At 16.2% G+C, this 24,110-nt stretch overlaps 2 protein-coding genes across 2 annotated transcripts, besides 38 other annotated features; one reads left to right on the top strand and one right to left on the bottom strand. All coding sequences in view use genetic code 6, as the record gives it.

The window, feature by feature from the left end:
- Window positions 1-293: 293 nt before the first annotated feature.
- Window positions 294-335: a microsatellite.
- Window positions 295-335: a microsatellite.
- Window positions 336-369: 34 nt separating this feature from the next.
- Window positions 370-416: a microsatellite.
- A 127-nt stretch (window positions 417-543) lies between these two features.
- Window positions 544-640: a microsatellite.
- A 118-nt stretch (window positions 641-758) lies between these two features.
- Window positions 759-822: a microsatellite.
- Window positions 759-834: a microsatellite.
- Window positions 763-834: a microsatellite.
- Window positions 835-873: 39 nt separating this feature from the next.
- Window positions 874-958: a microsatellite.
- Window positions 959-1,527: 569 nt separating this feature from the next.
- Window positions 1,528-1,592: a microsatellite.
- Window positions 1,593-2,428: 836 nt separating this feature from the next.
- Window positions 2,429-2,511: a microsatellite.
- Window positions 2,429-2,527: a microsatellite.
- Window positions 2,528-2,969: 442 nt separating this feature from the next.
- Window positions 2,970-3,085: a microsatellite.
- Window positions 3,017-3,087: a microsatellite.
- Window positions 3,059-3,134: a microsatellite.
- Window positions 3,135-3,499: 365 nt separating this feature from the next.
- Window positions 3,500-3,557: a microsatellite.
- Window positions 3,531-3,582: a microsatellite.
- Window positions 3,531-3,631: a microsatellite.
- Window positions 3,557-3,629: a microsatellite.
- A 4,579-nt stretch (window positions 3,632-8,210) lies between the features above and the next one.
- Window positions 8,211-8,266: a microsatellite.
- Window positions 8,267-9,140: 874 nt separating this feature from the next.
- Window positions 9,141-9,246: a microsatellite.
- Window positions 9,247-9,270: 24 nt separating this feature from the next.
- Window positions 9,271-9,317: a microsatellite.
- Window positions 9,318-9,403: 86 nt separating this feature from the next.
- Window positions 9,404-9,472: a microsatellite.
- Window positions 9,473-9,602: 130 nt separating this feature from the next.
- Window positions 9,603-9,643: a microsatellite.
- Window positions 9,644-10,920: 1,277 nt separating this feature from the next.
- Window positions 10,921-10,957: a microsatellite.
- Window positions 10,925-10,955: a microsatellite.
- Window positions 10,958-18,076: 7,119 nt separating the features above from the next.
- Window positions 18,077-18,126: a microsatellite.
- Window positions 18,077-18,133: a microsatellite.
- Window positions 18,134-18,170: 37 nt separating this feature from the next.
- Window positions 18,171-18,250: a microsatellite.
- Window positions 18,251-18,987: 737 nt separating this feature from the next.
- Window positions 18,988-19,026: a microsatellite.
- An 82-nt stretch (window positions 19,027-19,108) lies between these two features.
- Window positions 19,109-19,168: a microsatellite.
- A 191-nt stretch (window positions 19,169-19,359) lies between these two features.
- Window positions 19,360-19,453: a microsatellite.
- Window positions 19,360-19,455: a microsatellite.
- Window positions 19,363-19,447: a microsatellite.
- Window positions 19,395-19,456: a microsatellite.
- A 480-nt stretch (window positions 19,457-19,936) lies between these two features.
- IMG5_126460 (hypothetical protein) lies at window positions 19,937-20,598 on the top strand (the record flags this gene model as incomplete). The annotated part of the gene is made up of 1 exon (XM_004032204.1): window positions 19,937-20,598. The coding sequence occupies one exon, from the start codon at window positions 19,937-19,939 to the stop codon at window positions 20,354-20,356; it is 420 nt and encodes a 139-aa protein (XP_004032252.1). The 3' UTR covers window positions 20,357-20,598.
- A 218-nt stretch (window positions 20,599-20,816) lies between these two features.
- Window positions 20,817-20,875: a microsatellite.
- Window positions 20,876-20,879: 4 nt separating this feature from the next.
- On the bottom strand, window positions 20,880-22,714 carry IMG5_126470 (hypothetical protein; the record flags this gene model as incomplete). The annotated part of the gene is made up of 2 exons (XM_004032205.1): window positions 20,880-21,044; window positions 21,104-22,714. One exon carries the CDS (start codon window positions 22,712-22,714, stop codon window positions 21,671-21,673), a length of 1,044 nt encoding a protein of 347 aa, XP_004032253.1. The 3' UTR covers window positions 20,880-21,044; window positions 21,104-21,670.
- A 91-nt stretch (window positions 22,715-22,805) lies between these two features.
- Window positions 22,806-22,856: a microsatellite.
- Window positions 22,808-22,857: a microsatellite.
- A 123-nt stretch (window positions 22,858-22,980) lies between these two features.
- Window positions 22,981-23,026: a microsatellite.
- The last annotated feature ends 1,084 nt before the right edge of the window (window positions 23,027-24,110 follow it).

The following is a 24,110-nucleotide window of genomic DNA, read 5'->3' on the forward strand; positions in this document are numbered from 1 at the left end:
ATTTATTTTGTTTTTCTATTACTTAAAGCCTGTATTTATCAAATTTCTATTTCTATTTAATTTTTTTTTTATATATTTAAATTACTTTTTCAATAGAATTTGATTTATTTTTAAAAGAATAAGTTTATTATTCATCTTATTTATAGGTATTAAATTATTATTTAAAAAGTCCTCTAAAAACTTGATTTAATTATATTAAAATAAAAAAAAAATAGCAATTAAAAATTACTTGATGTAGTATAGGAAGGCTTTTTAGCAGAATTTTTGGTGAAATTTTTTATAGACATTTTTATATTTTTAATATTTATAAAATTTTTTATTCTTAATAAAATTTTAGTTTAAAAAATAGATATTTTTTTTTTTATAATTATAAAATAAAAAATTATTTATGTAAATAAAATAAAATATTATATATATTCAAAAATTAATTATATATAAAGAATCTTTATATAAGATTAATAAAAATAATATAAATATATACCTTTGTTTTTTAAAAAATTAATTTTAATCAAAAAGAAATTATAATATATAAATTATTATTAAAATTATATATTTTTTAATTTTATAATTTTTATTTATAATATATTAATTTAATTATTAATTATTTTTAAAGTATATTTTTAATATATTTTTTTAATTAATATTTTATAGGTACAATAATTAAAAATAAAAAAAGATTAATTAGAATATTTTATATATTTATTAAATAAACTAAATAAAAGTTAAAATTAATATAAAAAAAATTAATTTATAATTAATATATTTTTTTTATTTTATATCTTTTTTTTTTTTCTTTTCTTTTTTTCTTTATATTTTTTTTTTATATTTTATTTTATTTATGATTAATTTAAAAAAAATAAATTTTAAATTAATAAATAAATATATAATTTATTATATTTTATATTAAAATAAAAATATTAATTTTCTTATTATTATCTTAAAATATAATATAAGTTTAATTTTTAAATTAATAAAATAAGTTTATTTTTATTTATTTATATTATTTTTGTTTATAATAGTATATTTTTTTTTAATTTTTATTTTTACTAGATATTTGTTTATCTAATAATACGTACATAAATTAAATTAATTAAAATATACAAAGAAAAATATATATATATATATAAAAAGTTAAAAATAAATACTTAATATTAATAATGAAGCAATAAAAAATTTGGAAAAATATCCCTGTAAGATTGATAAATTTTACATCTAAAATAAAATATTTTTTAGAATACGAAAACTAAAATCTAAAAGAAAACCAAGACCTAGATTTTTATTTATAATTTCTTAAAATAGAAATAAATGTAAAAGAAAAAATTCAATATATGCACATATTTTTATTTTATGACTTTTTTTTTGTTTTTTTTTTAAAAAAAGTATATATATAAAATTCTTATATTTTATAATAAATAATAAAAGTCAATATAAAACGATATTTAAGAAGGAATAATATACCATAAAATTTTACAAAATGAATAAAATAAAGACACTTTATTATATTATCTTTGCTTTTAGTATAAAAAGTATATATATATACATATATATATATATATATATATATATATAAAATATATAAATATATATATATAATTAAAAATATAGTTTTTTTTATTAACATATTAAAATAAAAAGATAATAAATTTAAAATGTAATGCAAAAGAATTAATATTATTATTTTAAAATACTGAGGATTTTTCGATTTTAAATACTTCGAGTACATATATATTACCATAAGAACGATCTTCTAATAATTCAATATAATCAGCACAAACTAAGAAATAATTTTAATAAAATTAAAATATAAATAATAATATTTTTATGTAAATATATATATATATATTAGATTACGTTATTTTAATATAATTTTTTTATTTTTATGAAATATAAAAATAGGAATTAAATCAATGATTTTTAATAAGAAATGAAAAGAATTTCTATTAAATATTATTAATTATTTTAAATAAAAGAATAAATGCTTAAATAATTATAAAATATATCATAAAATTAATAAATATTTACTGATTATAAGCTTTAATAATTATTAGAATTAGTCTAAAAATCTTTAAAAAATACACAAAATACTATTAAGTAAATTAAATATAAAAAAATGAAAATATTAAAATTTAAAAATTTCTTTATTTTTTTATATTATTTTATTTTTTTTATATGAAGATTAATAAATAAAAATTCAAAAATATACAAAGGAAATTAAATAAATAGAATCAATAATGAATATAAAAAAATAAAATAAGAACCAATAATGAAATGGATAACTACATTAGTATATATAATTTAATATTATTATAATTTATAATGTTTAATAAAAAAAGTATAAAACAATTTATAATATATAAACATCAATAGATTAATTTAAAAAAAGTTTATATACATATGAAAACATTAGCTAAAATATATAAAAGTTATTTATATAAATAAATATATAATATACATATATATTATAAAAAAAATATAAATAAATATATATATATATATATATATATATATATAATTATATTAATATAATTTTTATAAAGAATTCCTAATTAAAATTAGTAAATATAAGATAGTATTATTATTAATAATAATGATAATTATTTTGAAAATGAATCACTTAGTATTTTTTATAATAATAATCTAAATTTATATATGTCTTCTACTTTTAATAAATAAAATATATATAATTCGGATAATAAGTGTAATTCTTCTTATTTAATGAATTAATATTTTAATAGAGAAAATTGTCATAATTATATAATAAATAAAGAACTTTAATAATTAAATTCTAAATATAACATAAATACAGTAAGAACTATTAAAACTGATATTGATATTTAAAATAATTAGTGTAATATGCAAAGTAATTGCAATATGTTTTGAATTATTTTTGATATTAAAAACAAAAATTCTAATATATTTTTTATTCTTTTTTATAAATAGATATTAACATGAATAATAATAGAAATAAAATAAAAGAATATTAAATTTATTTATATCTATAAAAATACTATAATTATTATAATATAAAAAGAATTTTTTATTTATTTTATATATAAAAAAATATTTATTAATATTCTTATATATATATATATATTTATACATATATATTAAATATTTATAAAAATTATAAATATAATATTTAATATATTAAATACATTTTGATTTTTATATTTTTTGTTTTGTTTACTAAATATCAACTAAAATAATTAACTTTATGTAAAAGCATGAGATTTTCCAGAAATTTTATAGTGCTTTGCTTCTATTATTTTAGAAAATAATCTTGAATTAAATGAATGTTGTTTACTTTTGGATGATTCGAAAGATGATTAAGATAATAAAGAAGGTAAATTATAGTTTTTTAAAAAATTAAGATTTTAATACGAAAAAATAACAAAAATAAAATAAAATAAGTAAAAAAAAGAAGATTGAAAATATTTTATATTAAATTAAATATTTTTATATTATATAAAACATATATTTATTTTTAAAAAGAAAAATTTATATATATATATAATAATATAATAAATATTTATATATATTTATATTTATATATATATTTTTTTATTTTTTTATATTATTTATTATTATTTCTTTATGTTATTATTTTTTTTCATTATTTTTTTTATTATATTTAATAATTAATATATATATTATTTTTTTACATAAATATTTAAGGTATATACATATATAATAATTTGTTTTTTTATAAAAATAAAACAAATAATCATATATAATTTTATAAACTTTATCCTTTTAAAATATCATTATCTAAACTTATTTATAATCTCTAATATTCATATTTATTAAGAAGGGAAATATCATAATTTAATTTCAAAATCAAATTTCTCAGTTTTTTGAAATTTTTTAATTTCCTTTAGTTATATTTTAAATATTTCACACTTTTTATACGCATTGATATCCATAAATAAAGTTTAGTATTTTCCAAATAATACAATTTTAAATAAAAAAATTAAAAAATTATATTATAACCTAAATATATAATAAAGCAAATAGATATAATATTCGAAACATAAAATATTATAAAGCAGCTGTATTTAGAAACATTAGAAAGATTTCTTTAATACTATATATTATAATAGAAAGAAAATGTTGATATAATCATTATAATTCCTAAAAGAATTGATTTTTTTTCCAAATTATTCATTTTTAAGCAAATAAAAGGTTAGTATATATGTAATCCTATAGTATATACTACTAAAATAAATATGTTTATATAACCTGCAAGCCATACATTTTCATAAAACATATAAATACTAGTCAAAAGTAATATCTTTAAACAAAATCTTATTAACTCCCAATAAAAGAATTTTTATTTATAATCCAAAAAGAAAAATCCTGTATATAAAACACATTTAATTTTATTTAATTATTTTTTTGTTTAATATAGAACCCGAAAAAAATTCCTTAATTTTTATTTAAAAAAAAAAATATGTTGAAATTAAACTAAATTATTACCTTAAATAATGAAAAAAATAATTAAAAAAGGGATAAAAAATCCAAATAAATATTTTTTTCTAAACTAACTTTCACATAAAATACTCTAATCTGCAATTGAATAAGATTCCTTATTTTCGAATCTTCTACAAATAATTCCCGAAAGTAAATTTTCATAAACAGACGGGAATATTATAGTACTAAATAAAATACCAGAAAAGCTAAAAAAAGATACAAAAAATAATTTTCTTTATTAAACATCATTATAATAAAATAAAAAACACATTATAAACTTAATTATAAAAAAAAGCAATATAAACAAAGCCTAAAAAACAGCAAAAACAACTATAATATTAATAAATAAAGAACTTTAAATATTAGGAAATATAAATTATTCAGTTAAACATTTTAATTAAAATCCTGAATTATATAAAGGATTATATAAATAAGCCTATAATTCAAATAATGGCCTAAGTAAATGTTATTCTCCTACAAAAAATTATTAAAATCCAATAATTTATAAATAAACAGACGCGATTTTTAAAAAAGATCTACTTTAATTATAATTACTAATAGATCTTCCAAAATATCCTATTTTCATATCTCCTAAATATTATCCAAAAATAATGTTTATATTTTACCTTTCATTCGCTATAGATATAAAAAATGAGAAAAAAAATACAAACAATAATACTAAAGAAACCTTAAAAATTAACACTAACCTACTATTTTCACAAATTACACATTCAGAATTTCTTTCCATTCGATAATGTCCAAATCCATTTAAATTTTTTAGATCACAATCTGTACATTGGATACCTCTATATCCTTATTTACATAAAGAATCTCCATAGAAATCACCTCCAATACAGTTTTAAGGTTAATGTGTACATTCATAAATATTCTCAATCTTCACAGTTTCATTCTATCTCCAAAAACCTTAATTAATGATAGAACGATTAGCATAACATTCTAGAAACACCTATGTATCACACCTTAAACATTCTTATTATACAAGATAAGTATTATTATTCGAATAATAATAATTTTAAATAAAAGAATATTAGTCACAGTATTAACAGTATGCAACATCTTGATAAGAAATTAATATTTATCCTTATTTACAGGTATTACTAAATTAAGTTTCTAATATAATTCCCAAAAAGAAATCACTGAATTTTATGAAAATAATTTTATATTTAAAAAGCTAACCAAAACTTCCGGAAGTAGTTTAAAAAATATAATAAAATTAATCAAAAACAATTTATTATTTAGATTATTATTAAAAATTAATAAATTTCATATCATAATCTTATAAAAAAGAAGGTAAAACTCCTAAATCATTCATTTATTTTTCTAATACATTTTATTTTAATTTTCTATACCAAACATTATTTATTTTAAACGAAATCTAAAAATAATAAGACAAACCACATGTTATTTCCTAAGTTTATATTTAACTTACAAAATTATATTTTTAATTATCATTATTATATTATTATTAATATTAATATTTTATTTTTTTATATTCGCCTTCTAAATTCTCGTTAAATTCTCCAAATTCGTCAACTTAAATTTCATCAATAACAGCTTCATTATCTCCTGTTAAATAAGCATTATTATCTTTAAAAATAATGTTTTTTATATCTCCTTATACATTATATAAAGCCCCTCCAATACAACTAACTGAATTTTAGATTTTTAGATTTTCTGCATGTATAATGTTTCCTCCATAAATACTACCACCGACAAAATAACTTCTAGAATTTATTATTAATGTGTTCTTAAATTTTAATTATATTATTAATTCAGAACTATCAAAAAAAAAGTTCCGCCAATCGAAAAACTCTCGAAATTATCAAAAGTACAATTCTAAATTATTGAAAATTCATCAGACTTTTATTTATATATGTCATATCTAACGTACATAAAACCTCCATAACCTTATATGTATAAGTTTCTAGCTTATATATTATAAAATTCAAAATTATTTATTTATTAAATATAAATAATTCCTCCATATTATATATGAGATATATTTGGTTTTTTTTAATTATTTTAAATAATTACATCTTAAATAAATAAACTTCTAATTTCTTGTAAATAAAAAATACCTCCATTTTAAACATTAAGTGTATTTTCTATATTAATATATGCATTAGTAAATTTTACATTTATTATGCCTTGTAAATTAAAAAAAGAGCCTTATTCTAATTAAAGAGTTTCAGTTTATTATAATATATAGGTATTATCAATTAATAGTTAACCAAGGTATTACAAATAGAAAAATGACCGATTTATATATTATATTTTTAAATAATTTATTGATATTTAGTTTATTTTAAATATATAAACATGTTAATAACTTTTATTTATATATGTTAAAAAAGAAGCACATTTCCAAGTATTAAGTAATTATTATTAATTTGTTATATTAATAAAATTTATTGTTGTTTCTGAAATATTTATAATACTTAACAAATGCATATTTGTAATCTGAAAATCTTATAAATAAATTGAGTTTATAAATATTTTATAGTAGAATTAAATATCGTTTTATCCTTATATTTAAATGAAATAATTATTATTTTTATCTAATTAATATATAAAAAATATTAATATCTAATATTTAAAAAATAGTATTATATATACCTTATTATTATATTTCAAATTAATCATTTTTTTTTATTTATGTCAATGAAATATGATTTATAGTAGTTTGTATTGTTTATAATTTTTATTTATTATTTTTAAAATTATTATTATTTTAATTAAGTAATATAGTAATATAATTTTATTAGTATTATATATGATTGTGTATATTTATGCCTTGAATTATCAATTATTAATAGTTTTAAATTAATATTAAATATTTTAATGAAAAAATTTAAAATCCTTTAGTTATAGTGATTTCATTTATTTAAATCTAATTTACGTTTTATATTTTTAAAAAATATGTATTCATATATAAAATTTCAATATCTTCTAGAATAAAATTATTTATTGTTAATTCTTATATATTTTCTATCAATATATGATTTTCTACTTTTTTTTTTAAATTTAAATTAATCTAAACTTATTAAAATTAAGGATTTAAAATTATTTATTTATCTTTAGTGCATTAAAAATAGTTTTCTTTTTCATTTAGTTATTTGAGTAATTAATAATCGCATACTATTATTTAAAATACAGAAATATATAATAATATATAGCATTTATTTTTTAATAGTTATACTTATTGATTCCTATTATTATTTAAAAACTTCGTAAAAAATTATAATTAAATAAATCTTAAACATTTTTTTTTTAAATATTAAATTTTATATATTTATTTGATAACAAAAATTATAAATAAAATACAAGTGTTTATTTAAACCAGAATATCATTAGCCTAAAATTTAATCTTTATTATTAATGATATTAATTATATTATTTAAATAAAAAAATATAACTTACAATAATATAATAAAATAAAATTAAATATTCATTAATATATATATTTATGATGTTCTATGATTATTATTTTATTATTGTATATTCAAATTAAAAAGATATAAAAAATATATATTTAAATTTATAAAAATAAATTTTAAAATTCATAGATAATTAAGAAATATGAACTAATTTTGTATTTTTTAATGTATTTACATTATTCCCACTTCAATATAAATTTATACATTTATCTCAATTAATTTTGTTTTAGTTACTATTTTATATTTTTTAATTTTTTATATATTTGTAAATATATTTAATTTAATTTTTAAAAAAAAATTATTATAAAATTTTAAGATAAAAATTATTTATTAAAATTAAAATATTAAAATTTATTCCTTTTATATTTAATATTTGATATATTAATAAATATATTTTTCATAAATTATCTATTTAATTTTTTTATTAATATTATGCTAAAAAATAGAGACTTAAATCTAATTTATAAATATAATCAAAATAAATAAATATATATTTTATAAAAATGTTAAACAAATAATTTCTTAATTATTTTGTTAAAATTTCATTTATAAAAATAAAGTGATAATATATACCTTATAAAATTTTTTATAATAAAATATAATCATATATTAGATATATTATAAATTGTGCTAAGTTTTGCAATATTACCTTTTTTAATAGTCTTTATGAATCTTTTTTAAAATAAATTTAATATTATATATATTTATAAAAAATATATTATACTTATTGTTACAAACATTTCGAAAATACTTTTTATTAAGAAAATAAAAAAAAGATAAATAAAGAAGAATGACAATAATAATAAATATATAAAAATTTAATAAAATAAATATTGATATGCAATACATCCTAAATATATATATTTATATTAAAAAAGATAATAAATATGAATAAATAAAATACTTCTTTATTAATAACTATAATATAAAGAAATAGAACAATAATTTATTATTTTCCTTAATTATCAAACAAAATTAAATAAATAAAATTATTATATATTTATATATAAATATTTATTTAATTTAAGATATTTGTGAAAAAAAAATTATATAAATAATTATTAAAAATTAATATTATAATTACTATTATTAATAATATATCTAAAAATACTTTAAATATTACAAATAAAAATAATATCTTTTTATTTGCAGACATTTAATAAAATAAAATATATATACATTATATAATATTTAAATAAGATTAATAAAATTATAAAAAATAAAAATGTAAATATTATAAATAAAAGAAAATAATATTATAGTAAAATAATAAATAATTAATTTTATAAACAATAAAAAATATATATAGATAAAATAAATATTAATTATAAATATATTTTTGAAACAAATAAAAATAAAACAAATAATAATTAAAAAAATTAAAATTAATATTAACAATAAATTAATAAATAAAATTCAAACTTAAGTAATAGTCTAAAAAAAATATAGATATATAATTATTTATTATTTAGGTAAATAATAATAATAAAAATAATAATAATAATAATAATAATAATAATAATAATAATAATAATAATAATAATTTATTTTTTTATTATTAATTTAAATATTTTAATAAATATTAATATTATATAAATTGAATTTTTATTTTTTACTTTTTATTATATATTTACTGAAAACCTATTAATTCTATTAATCAATGTTTTTTATATTTTTATTTTTATTAATTTGATTATTTTTATAAATTTATTTATGTATTTTTAAAAGTTTTGTTTGAAATTTATTTTATATTATATTAGAATTTTATTTTTTTATTTATATTATTTTAATAGTATTAAATTTTTAATCTTGATTTAATAAAATAACTTTTTTTTAATAATTATATTTAATATTTGTAATTTATTTTATTATTTTTTCAAATATAAATTTTGCTTCTTTTAATATTTAATAAAATCAATACTTGAAATTTTTTATTATATAAAAGAAATAATAAAAATATTAAATAAAATATGACTATGTATTGTTATATATATTAGTAAATTATAAAAAATTAAATTAAGTATATTTTAATTTTAAGTAATTTATATTTTTTGTTATAATCCATTTTAATTTAACTATTAGATTATCATAAAAATAAAAATTATTTCAATTAAATTATATATATATATTTTAAATTTTTTTAATTTCACATATATAAATTTTTAGAAATAATTTTTATTTTAAAAAACACGAAAATAATATAATATTTTAGATTTAAAAATATGTAACAATTTATAATTATATTAAATAAAAAAACAATAAGGAAAAAATAAAAATACTTATTTAAGATTCATAATAAAATATATATTTTATATAAAAACAATAGTATTTTATTAACTAATTAAATAATTAAAAAAAATGGAGAAAGAAAGTATATAATATATATAAATTCTAAAAGATAGAGGTGATTACGATTAAATTATCCGTGTAGGAGTTCCTTTAGAATTTTCTAACTTTTTAACTGGGAACATAATAATCGATTAAATGAAGAAGATTTTTAGAAAAAAAGTGTAATAAGAACTAGATGAATCAGAAACAATTTACACCTTAAAAAATTATTATGAGGAGATAATATTAACTAAATGCTATGTAAATGTATATGCATTGAAATATTTAATAAAACTAAATAGCTTATCATTAAGGAGATTAAGCATTTAAAATTGTTCATTTTTCCTTGACGATGATGATGCTCGAAATAATAAAAATTAAATTACCAATTAAAGAATGTTTCAAGAGCTAGATTTAGTTTGGATGATTTAAACTTATAAATTCCAAGATATAGAAATGATTGATATTTAATTATAAAAAGAGCAATTTTCAATAGCATAATTAACCCATTTTATTAATAAAAAAAAAAATTTTATGAATAATTTAGTTTCTAAAAAAATAAATAATGTAAATGAAAATGAAATCCTTCTTTTATAAAATAATATACCAAATAAAAAACAAGATGAAAAACAATTGTAAAATTATAAAATATTATAATATTTACATAAATATATATATATATAAATATATATATATATAAAATAAAAATAGATAAGATGATTTAATAAAATTATTTAAGTGTGAAGAAAAATGTAAATTAATGTTGTATGAAAACCTTGAAAAAAGTCAAATTATAAAAAAAACGAAAAAGCCTATATGGAAAATTTCGCCTAAAAACTAATCTGGGGAGATTTAAAAAGTTCCGAAAACTTCATTAGTAAATTAAATAATAATACAATCCGAGATATTTAAGAAAACCTTAAATACTATAAAATGTTTACTAAATTTGCCATAAATGAAAATTCGTTATTAATATTAGGTGATGTACTTTCTAACAATATCAGTTTAATCTAATTATATAATTTAATGTAATTAAATTACAAAAAAATAAACACAATAGTATTTAAGGATAATGGGAGGATATCCCCTAAAGGTTTTTCGGATCTAATGAAATATATATTTATGTTAAAGAATTTACAAGAAATCGCATTTATGGGCTCTGTACTGAATATTGTTTCTTTTAAAGAATTAAAATATTTAATCAGGTTAAGAGAAGTAAAGTTTCTAGTTTTATATAAATCATATTTTTTAGATGATGAATTAGCAGAACTATTAAACATAGAAACTCAAAAAATCAATATAGACCACTAAAGGCATTGTATAGTAGACATATAAGCTAATAAAATATATTAGTTTACCCCTTTTTCATTTAATTCGGAAGAAATAAAGTTTAAAAAAATTATTGATTTACTCGAAATAGAAAGAACTTATTTAAATTAAAAATACTATCCTAGTCAAATTTACAATAGAATACTTTTTTATTAAGGAAAGAATTTAACTATTGTAAATGCTAATGATAGTTTAGAAATCCTATTTAAGTATTGGGAAGTGATTAAAACAAATTAAAAAGATAAACTCGATATTACTCAAGAAGAATTAATTTAAATACTAGAGAGATAATTCAAAAACGACGATATAACAATTATAAATGCTGGTTTGGTAAAAAAGCTTATTGAATAAGTCCAAGAAGGGGAATTAAGGCAGGAATATATGGAAATTTATGTAAATTAGAAATCTTATTAATGTTTGAAAAATAAATATCCAATTGAAATTTTATAAAATCTGACTTTTGGACAAATACATAATTTATAAATGTGTAATTCTTATATAATGGGTTTTACTTATATTAAAGAATTCACTATTTATTTTATTATGAATAATTAGAAATTATATGACACTTTAGAATAAAATATAAGGGAATTCAAAAACTTGAAAAATGATGAATATTGTATGATTGTGAAAGAATTCGCTAATATATATTAGGAAAAAAAACTAGTTTTTGAAGGAAAAGAACTCATGAAATTTATCGATTTTAAAAATTTAACAAAATTAAATCTATAATATTTAAAAAACGTTACAAATTATTCCTTTTTGAACTTAATTTTCTCAAAATCCTATAATCTAGTCTATTTAAGTCTACATACAAATTTATTAAATGATTCTAAAATTTAAACAATTAATTTTTCTTAAGTGCCTATTTCTTTGGAAGAATTTATAATCTCATATAATGAAAATATTGAAGATTTAAGTTTTCTTAATGTGTTATTTAAAAAATGCATAGCCTTAAAAAAACTTGGTATAAGTAAAACAAATTTTAATTTAAAAAAGTTAATTAAGTCGATTTTTCTTTAATTGGGAAATAATTAATTACACTATTCTGTAATTTTAATCCTATTGAAAGTCTAGAATTTTTAAATACTATATTCTAAAAAGCAGAGGACTTATAAGAATTATAAATGGAAAACTGTGAATTGAACATTAATTTAATAAAATAAGTAAAATTCCCTAATTCTTTATAAAAAATGATCTTAGATTTTAATTCGAATCTTGATTTGTGTGCTTTCATGCATTATTTAGGTACAGAATTCGAAAATAAAGGCCTAAAGGAATTATATATAAGAGGTTTAAAAAAAGATACCTGTTTTATAAATTCGGAAACTAAATTAAATTTTTAAAATGTAGAAAAAGTAGACTTTTCAAGAATGTTTATAGAAAATGAAAATTATATTAATATATTCTTAAATAATATGCCAAATCTAAAGAGTATAATCAATTAAGATCAGAAATTAGTTGAATCTTCATTTATAAATATCAACTTTAAAAATGTATATGAATCTTTAGAATATTTAGACATTTCATATAACCATTCTTGTTAAAAATTTAATTTTTTAAATGATATTTTTAAAAACTCTAGAAAACTAAAGTCTATAAATTTGGCTTTTTGTCTAATTTCAGAAAGTAAAATAAGTAATGTTGATTTTACTCTAATCAATGAAAATTTAGAAGAGTTTAATTTTTCCGCAAATTCCTTAACTTCATTTAAAGTGATCAATGTTTTAATAAAATAATGCCAAAAATTGAAAAAATTAAATTTATCTTAAAATAAATTAACAAAAACTTATATTGAAGAAATGCAGTTTTCCAATATAAGCCCTGATTTGGAAGAAATAGACTTGTCTTCGAATCCTTTAATATAGGACTTTTATTTTCTTAATGATATTTTCAGAAAAGCTTAAAAAATAAAAACTATTAAATTGTAAAATATGTAAATTGATGATAAATTCAACCAAATTTAATTCGAGTTAATTGGCTAAAATCTTGAAGAATTGAATATTGGAGATGAAGATTTTAATAATGCGAATTTTAAAGACTGGATGATTAAAAAATTAGAAAGATATTTAAATTTTTATACTTTTTAGGAAAGATATATATTTAATTTGTATAAATCTCAAGAAAAAAGCCTTAAATAAAGCCAAAAAGAGCTAAACTAAGAAAATAATAATGAAGAAGAAGAAGATGAATAAGATATAAATAAATTTAGAGAAAAAATAAAATTCGTTAATTATTTTGCTGTTTTCGAATAATAAAATCTCAGTTAATATAAAAAATCAAAAGATGAATTAGATTTAAAAAACTAAACATAAGAAAAAAAAGACGAAAATACAAACCAAAATACATAAAAAATAATACAATCTAAAGAAATTAATGTCTATTATTTTTACACTTTCTTCAAGAATTTCCAAGAACTAAAAGTATATTAAGATATAGGTCAATAATAGGACAATAAATAAGGAATTATAGTCTATTAAAATACATATTCAGACGAGAAATTTATAATAAATAATTGCATTCATAAAATTGTTAATAATAATAATGATTAAAATAATTAAGATCAATTCTATAAATTAGATTTTGAAGGACATACTTATTAATAATTTGATTTTTTAAAGTAGATTTTTGCCAAATTCGAGAAATTAAAAGTCATTAACTTTTCGAAAATAAACCTAAGTGCGAATTCTTTTGATAAATTCTAATTTAATCATCTTTCTTATTTAGAGGAATTAAACTTCTCATACAATAAAAATAATATTAAAACTCTAATGAATGAGTTATTATCAAAAGCTCCAAATTTATTAAAATTAAATGTCAGTAATATGGATTTGACACTCGATAAAATGTTCGAAGTAACAAATTTGTCCAATAACTTAATAGATATAGATATTTCTAATAATCCCACACTGGAAGATTTTTCATTTCTATTTAATTTGTAAAACGCATGCCCTAATATATAAAAATTAAACATAAGTAATAATGATTTAGATGCAAATAAATTAAAAAGTTTCAAAGATAATATAAATTTGGCGAATTTACTTGAAATCGATCTCTCTAATAATGAAGATTTCAAAGAAGTTTAATTAATAAATAATATATTTTAAAGATCAGTAAAACTCAAAAAAATAAACTTGTCAAATTTAAATATTGATTATGAACGAAATCGAAATATTGATTATTATGAAGCACCCAGTACACTTGAGGAAATGGATATTTCTCATAATTAAATTATATATAATATGGGTTTTATTAGTGATATGTTAAATTATACTCCTTTATTAAAAGTATTTAAGTATAGTTATTAGACTCATATAAATAATTACATGTGTCTATTTTATTAACCTAAAGATAATAATATAGAAGAATTCGACTTTAGTGGGAACAAAATTTTCGTAGAATATTCTTTTGTGTCTTAAATTTTAGAAAAGAACCCATATAAATTCCGAAAACTATTATTAAAAGAAATGAATATGAACAAAAATAAATTTGCTATGTTAAAATTTGACAAGATAGGTGATAAAATTAAAGAATTAGATGTTTCTGAAAATAGAAGTTTAAATGATATTTCTTGTTTTAATTTTTTAAAACCGAATTTTTAAAAACTAATAATAAAAGATACTAATTTGAATAATTTTTTGATTTCTTAATTAAAAATTACAGAGATTTTTGTAAATTTAATACATTTAGATATTTCAAATAATAAAAGTATTACTAATTTTGAATTTATGAATGAAATTTTTAAATCAGCTTAATAATTGGAATATTTAAATATATCTTTTATGAATTTATAATAAAGTTAAGTTATGTAAATTAACTTTTCCTTTACTCCAAAAACATTATAGAATTTTAATATATAAGGAAACTCAGAAATTTAAAATTTCGAATTCTTAAATATCTTTTTCTAATAAACTTAAGACTTGAAAGAAATTTATTTGAATGAATTAAATTTAGATTAAGAAAAAATAGAAAAAATAGATTTTTCGAAAACTACTTAAAAAATAAAAATAATAGACCTAACTAAAAACGAAAAAATATAAAATATAGATTTCCTCGAACATATTTTCCTATAAAATCCTGATTTTAAATTACAAATATTAAAAATAGACTAAATAAATTTCAATATAGCAATTTTCCTTTAAAGATTTTTCAATTAAATAGAAAATATATAATCCCCAAACAATCAAATCCAAGTATATTTTTTTTCCAATAACTAATTTAAAATACAAGTCCAAACAATATAAATGTTCCGTTTTCTATATTCCAATACAAACATTAATAATACAGCTTATAAAAAAAAAAAACCGCAAAAAACACTACCGAAGAAAATGATCTAAAAGTGATAAATAAAAGAAAAACCAAAATTAAAGAACTTTCCAGTATGACCTCATAAAGCAATCAAAGTTAATTTTTTGTTTAATTATTAAAAAAAATACTCTAAAACCAAAACGAAAAATAAGGCACTCTACTTCTTTTACACTTCCTCTTCATGTTACTAAACAACTAAGTATTATAATGTGAACAAATAAACCCTGATTTCTATATATTATCTCCATATTAATTATTCCTTAACAATAATACAATAAACGATATCTAAAAAACCCAAAATATACGCTTCGATGTCTTTAATTTAGCCCTAATACATTTAAATTTAATAAAACCAAACACCAAATATATTTTCGCATATGAAAAATTCTACTTTTAATATTTTTAATCGTTCTATATTCAAGAATTAAACGAAAAAGGCAGTGATTTGGAATTTATGATTAATTTAAATAAAGTTATGGTCGAAAAAGGTGTTCAGTAAGCATTTTTACCAATAAACTAGTATTATCAGAAGACATATTAATATAAAAGAAATTAACAGAAATCTAGGTCTTATATTTATCAAATAAAATACCGCCTGCGTCTTTAAAAATGAAAGGTAATTCTATTTAATTAGTAAAAAGTTGGTATGCAATAAATTTTTATTCACCTCTATCTATAAATACATAAATAGACGTAGATTATGATTTATTAGAAAACACGTCTATAGCAAATTATTTAAGTCTAAAATCTTATAAATTACTTGTTAAAAATTTCGAAGCGAAAAATTTATTTTAAAATATACTCTATTATATTGGCGTTATGGGCTATTTTTCCTTCAACTTCCTTACTTCTTAGGCTAAATAGTTCAAATTTGACCACTCAGTGATTCATTTGGAAAAAAAACTTATCTAAATAAAAGAAAAAAATCATACATATACCCTATTTAAAATACTTTATCCTATTTATTTATTTTTCTGTATATTCGGAGTCTGGTTTTTTTCTATATATTAAGATATTACTTGTGGAAACGGTCTTTCTTGGTATTCTTATATTTCATACGCTGCTTTTGCCATTTTTACTTTTTCCTAGAGTTATATCTTTTCGGTTTTTCCCTAAAATACGTTAGTCATCTCATCCCAGAATTAAAGGCAGATTGTTAAACCATGTTCCCCTATATATATGTAAATTAATTGAAATAATTCATTGTAGATGTCGCTTGGATTAATTAATGGTATATAAATTACACTATAGCCTTTTTTTTATCCTAATTATGCCGTTTTGACTTTTTTACAGATTGCGGTTTCCTATATACAGTCTATTCTTGCGGAGAATACAGTATTTTGGCTGCTTCTTTGATTGCTTTGACCATTACTTAGGCTTTTAATACATTTTTCTATTTAAAAACTTTCCGAGAAAAAGAAGATAGTAACGAATTAGTGACAGGAAATATCGATAAATTTTACGAAATGTGCAATCTGATTGAGTTTTAGGCTGTTGCGGAAGTTTTAGATATAATAAGTCCTTCAAATACTTTCGTGTTTAAAAATAAAATGTTCAACTAGAGAATTATTAATTCTTTTGTAAGAATTCTATTTGAGGACCTTCCTTAAATTATTATTTAAATAGTGTATTTAATTAAAAAAAATACGTATAATATAAATGTTATATTATCTATATTTTCATCTATATTATAATTCTTTGTTTCACTATATAAATTCCTTAGTATAAATCCTTCAAGATTAGGCCAAGAAGACTTTAATGCCCTAAACTAATAAAAATAAAGGTTTGTTTTAAAAAAATACTAAAATTAACTTTCAGAATATGAAAAAAAAATTGCTTATTTTAACCAAAATGAATAATTGAAATGTATTAAATCGAAAACTTATTATTAGAAAATAAATAAAAACTTTTCTAAAAAAGACTAGTAGTTTGTGGATTATTTAAGAAAGTTTTAAAATAATATTAATGCTATAAAAGAATTTTTCGGGAATGTAGAATTTGTGGATGATATAGATGAAAATTTGATAATTAATAATTCACCAAAAATATAAGCTTAAGATTAATAATTATATTCAAGTTAAAAATTAATATAGTAAATAGATAATATTGATATTAAAGAAGATTAAATAATAAGAAATAAAAATGCTTCTGATGAAAATATTCATTAAAAATTATAAATACAAATAAACAATAATAATATTATATAAACATAAAATAATTTATAAACAATAAACAATTTAGATAAATTAGTTAAATAAATAAGTGATGATTTAAATGATAATAATAATAATAATAATAATAATAATAATAATAATAATAATAATAATGATATTAATAAATAAAATTAATCATAATAAAAAAGTTAAGCAAGAGTTAAAACTTTTAATAATTTAGAATCTCCAGAACATATTGAATAAAACTATGATTAATTAATTTTAAATGTAGAAAATCAATTAATAGAGAATGAAAAAAATATTTGTAAAAAAACTCTATAATAAATAAAAGAAGAATAAATTGATATTCAATAAGATATTTCTAAAAGAAACACTTAAATAGATAATAATTTAATTTATAATTAAAATTCTTTAAATAAAATTGAAAAACTAATAGATAGTATAGAAGATTAATAATAAGAAAAAATTATTCACTAAGAAGCAAACGAAAATATTAGTTAATATTCTAAAAAAACAAATAATAATATTATATAATAATAAAATGTTAATAATCTTTAATATACTTAAAATTTAATTAATGACATATAAGATAAAATAAATCAAGTTTAATAAGATTCCAATTAAAATAATGAATAGTAGTAATAAAATTAAAATGATAATTAGTCTAAAATTTCTAATTAAAGTATTATTAATAAAGATGAAAATTAAAAATTAATATAAAAAAGTTAGAAATATTTAATAAATTGAATTAAAATAAAGAAAACTAAATAAAAATGATATTAATTTAGATTATTTTAAATTAATTACTTATTTATTTATTCAAAACCTATATAATCATAAAATTAAAATAAAAATATTATTTTTGACACATTATAATACTGTTAATAGTAATTTTAAGATAAAATAAAAAAAAAAAATTTAATTAATTAAATATAAAATTTATTAAATTTAAAACTTATATTTAATTTTTACAATTAATAAATAATAAATAAAATAATTTTTTAATATTAATATATGAGTATTAATATTAAAAAATTTATTTATATAAATATATATATAAATATATATATAAATTATATATATATATATTTATTTATATATTTATCTTCTTCAATATGTAAATTTTTATAAAATATTAAATGTAAATAAAAAAAATACGAATAAAAAATAATAATTTCAAAAAACAAAAGTCTTTTTTTTTAATATATTACTTTTAGTAATTTGGAGCCATTTATAAGCACATTTAGCTGTAATTTAATTAACTTTATTAAGACTTAATTATTCATTTAACTTAAATAAATATAAATGAAAAAAAATAAAAAATTATATATATAAATATAAATTAAATATAAATATTAAAAATATATAAATTTAAATATATAAATATATTGATTTATACCACAGTATGAAAAGAATCTTTTAAATTTAATCTTTATTTATTAAATAAAGATCCTGCACCTTTTTAAGCTATATCTTTGTTTACAAGTTCTCTTTACATAATATTTTTATTTACTTTAGTATTCAAGAGTACATTTGTATCATTTAGTTTATTTATTTCTAATCTTAGATTTTTATTTTCATTTTTTAATTCTTCAATTTATTAAAGAAGTTCATTTTTAGTTTTATCTGATATAATTAATTAATTTCTTATATCTTCCAAATCTTCATTCATATAATTTTAAAGTAAATTATTTTATTTCTATATTTAATCATTATTATTATTTTTGTTATTTTTTTATCTTATTTAATTCTTTATAAATTAATTGCTTATTATTCTAATTTTTCTTTGAAAAATATTGAAATCTCATTATTTTTAAAATTTTATTCATTTTTTTCACTTGTTTTAATTTCCTTTTTCTTTTCTAAATAATGTTCATGTATTTAATGCAAATATAAAGGCGCAACTTCATACTAAATACTATAATTTTAGAGATTATTATTACTATTTTCTTCATTATTTTCCTATTAACTGACTTATTTTTAAATATCGATTTCTAAAAAACTATTTATTAAATTATTTTGGGCTTATGTCTATTTTTTTTCATTAAAACCAACAGTTTTTTTCTTTATTTTAGAATCTAAAAATTATACGTTTTCTTCGTTTTCTATCCTTATTTTTTCCTCCATTTACTACTTTTACTAAACTTTCTTAATTTCTTCTTACTAAGAATTACATAAAAATCTAAAACGGAAATCCTTTTCAAAATTAAAAATGTATTCTTTTTCAAATTTTTATTTTATCATAATGCACTCTTCTTAAATTAATAAATTATATAAATTAATCGCTGAAACTCCATTTTCTAATGATAAATCAATAAAATCTTCATTTTTAATCACCAAATAGCACCCTTCACTCCTTCCTAAAACATTGTTAGGCCAAGAAAGGTCCATAAAAAACTATTTGAGACCTAAAATTTATCCGGATTTATATATTTGTACTTAGTTATCTTCATCATTAAATTCAGATAATTCACCTCTTAATATAAATATTAATTTTTAACATCGAGTATTTTTTTTACAGATAAAATCCTACAAATATATAAATGTAAATAAAAATAGTAAATATTAATTTATACTTTAGGTTAAAATTCAAATAATGTCGAATGTTTAAGAAAATTAGAACGATCTCGTTTATCCATTTTTTAAATTAAATTTTAAAATTTGTGATTTTTCTCAAAAAGTTCAATAATTCTTTTACCAGGCAAACTAGACGGAGTTTAAATTACATCATTTAAAATGTTTTCATTTCTATATATATTATATATATATATATATATATATATATATATATATATATATATATATATAATACTTATATTAATAATGTATAGTATCATATGTTTTTTTAGATATTATTTAGCATAATTTAAATGCCACTTTTGGATTTTTTTTACAAAATACTTTATAATCTTCTTATCTAATAGTTGCTATATAACCTTCTTTTTCACCTAAAATATCAAAATAATGTTTTTCGTTACTATGTTTACATATTTATTATTTATTTATTTATTTTATTTTATTTTTTAAAAAATAAACTCAGGTAATTTCGTAAAATTCATATATCCGATCATGTCTCCAGTTTCTATATAACCAAAAACTATACTTTCCGAAGATAATAAAGCCCTTCCGGATATTATTATTCCAAAATAATCTACTGGTTCGTTTTTTCTGGCTAATGGTGTGCTCCTTTTTATTTATTAATTTTTTTTGTTTAACTCTTATTAAATTTAAATGTTATATTTTTGTTACTTTTAGAATGATAAAAAACGTAAATATTCGCATAATTCATCTATTTCTTTGATATTCCAATTGTGAAATATTCTTGTGTTTTTTTTTAATATTTCTAATGCCTTTTTGCCATTTTTTATATCTAATTCATTTTAAATTTTAAGTTTCATTTTAAATATATTATTATGTTTTTTTTTTCAAAAATATAAAATTTTTTAAAAAAAATCTAAAAAATATTGTAAAAAACAAAAATACTAAAAAAAAAATATTTTTATTAAATTAAAAAAAAAAAATGTTCTAAAAATATCACAAAAACAAAAAATTAAACAAAATAAATTCTCTCTTTTATTTTATCTTAAAAAAATATAAAAAAAATCAAGAATTTTAAAACAGCTTCAAACATTCTTAATATAATTTATTTTATTAAAAATCGTTCATTTCCGAAACCTATTAATCCACTTAACTTTCTAGAATATTTTAAAGATCTAAAGAAGACCCATTAATTGATAAAGTATTAAAAACATCATTCCAATCTTTATTTTCATTAATTAATTTAATAATTAAATAATCAATATTTTTCACATCTTAAATAATATTTTTTAAAAAAACCTCATCTTTTTAAATTGATTCTTTATTATTTTTTTTTAATTCTTTTTTAAAATCTTTATTTAAATTAACCAAAAGATTCTATATATTTTCCTAAATCTATTTCAATCCTGAATCTTTGCATTTAATTTACATATCCTCAAGTGCTTTTTAACAAACTAAATATATAATTTCCAGTCCCCCCAAATTTACCGAAAGACAGCAATTTTATAAAACTTCAACTAAGTCTCTTACTAAATAATAATTTTTAAAAACCACAAAACTTTCTTAAAATTCACCTCCCTTTTTAAACTACTACTATCCCATTTTTTATATTTTCTTAAAAGGTTCTTCCATTTCCTACCCCCCCATTAACGGATTTGTATTCATAAAGTTTCCTGTAGGATTCATAATAGGTGGAAAGGGAGGCTTCATACCCTACATTACACTCATATAAGGTGGAACACCTTTCATCATATTTGGAGGAAGCACCATTCCAGGTCTCATAGGTCCTCTCATCATTCCCGGATTCATCATTGGAGGTCTATATGAACCAGGTAATTATCCTATTGTGGGGATTCTTAATGGATTATATTATGATGGATCCATTTATTATGGTAAAGTGTTTTGTGGGTGATTTTTTGATGAATTCAATAATACATTTTGCTTATCAGATATTTATTATTATTGAGGAATATCGGAATGTTGTTTATGCTTTTTTTTGGGGTCTCTATTGTGAGATTTACTACTGTGTGAACTTGAACGAGTTGGGGAATGTCTTCTTTTTTTCTTTTTACTATCTTTTTTGTATTTTTAATAGTCAGGAGAACCCATTTTATTTATTTATTTAAAAAATTGTATTATATATTTATAATTATATTATTTGTCTAATTAAATATGTATTTTATTTTATAAAAGATAATTTTTTTTTATTTTTTATATATAATTTTTTTTTTTAATAATATTTATTTATTTTAGATTCTCATTAATAAGATGGTGATAAATATTTAAATTATTATTATTTTTTAAATTTTTAAGAAGGAGAATTAATAAAAAATTAATTTTTATTAGCTAATAATAGGCTTTATTTTATCTATTAAAAATATATATATATAAAATAATAAATATATAAATATATAATTATATTTTTTTATAAATACTTATTCTAATTATAGATTAATGAATGATTTATTATCACATTATAAATTTTATTTTTAATATTATTCATTTTATTGTTTATATTAATTTTTTTATTCAAACTCACCTTGTTTTAAAGAATTTTTTTACAATTCATTTTCTAAATTGCTTTTATTTTTATAATAAAATATTATATATTTATATATAATCATAAAAAACCTTATAATTTATGCTTAATTATAAACTTATTTTTCTAATAAAGAATTTTGTCCTTTTTATTTTTACAAAGCGTTTTCTAATTCTATTTTTTTATCATTTATTTATTTTTATTCGATTTCTAAATTTTTTAGTTAGCTTTTTAAAGTTTTTTTTTTTTTCAGATTCTTTTTTTTTTGTTTATATTCTGAATACTTCTAATTCAAATTTTCTTATAAAAAAAAAACATTAATAAAATATTTTTTTATATATTTTAAATACCTTCATTTATTTTCAAATTATTAATTTCAATTAAAGCCTAATTATTTTTTTCTTAATAATCTTTTATTTTTACATCATAACTTTTTTTACTTCTTCAATTTATTTTTTAAGATTATCAATTTAATTTTCCTAACTAAATCCCTTTTTTTAATTAAAATAAAATATATGTTTTTAATTTATAATTTATTTTACTTTTTCTTATTCTTTTTATAATTATTCAATAATTTATTAATTATGTCTTTTAAGTTACATAATGGTATTTTATAATTCTTCATAATTTTAAGTTTTTTAATCAAGTTTATTAACTTCATTTTTAAAAATCATATTTTATTATAAAGCACATTCTAATTTTTTTTTTTAATCATTAATTTAATCATTATAAAGTATTTCTTTTTCCTACATAGCTTATTAAAGTTTTTTAACTGAAATTTCCATTTCAGTTTGCATTTTCTAAATTTTTAATAATTATTTATTTTTTTAAATAAATAAATACCTATACTAGTTAGTTTTCTTCTTTTAATTATGTTATTAAAGCTTCTTTTTGGTTTAATTTTATAGTTAAACTTTATATTTCGTCTTTTAATTATTTTATCTTCTATTCATCTTATTTATTTAT

The sequence above is a fragment of the Ichthyophthirius multifiliis genome (assembly GCF_000220395.1).
Source record: "Ichthyophthirius multifiliis unplaced genomic scaffold scaff_1120509250997, whole genome shotgun sequence".
NCBI lineage: Eukaryota > Ciliophora > Oligohymenophorea > Hymenostomatida > Ichthyophthirius > Ichthyophthirius multifiliis.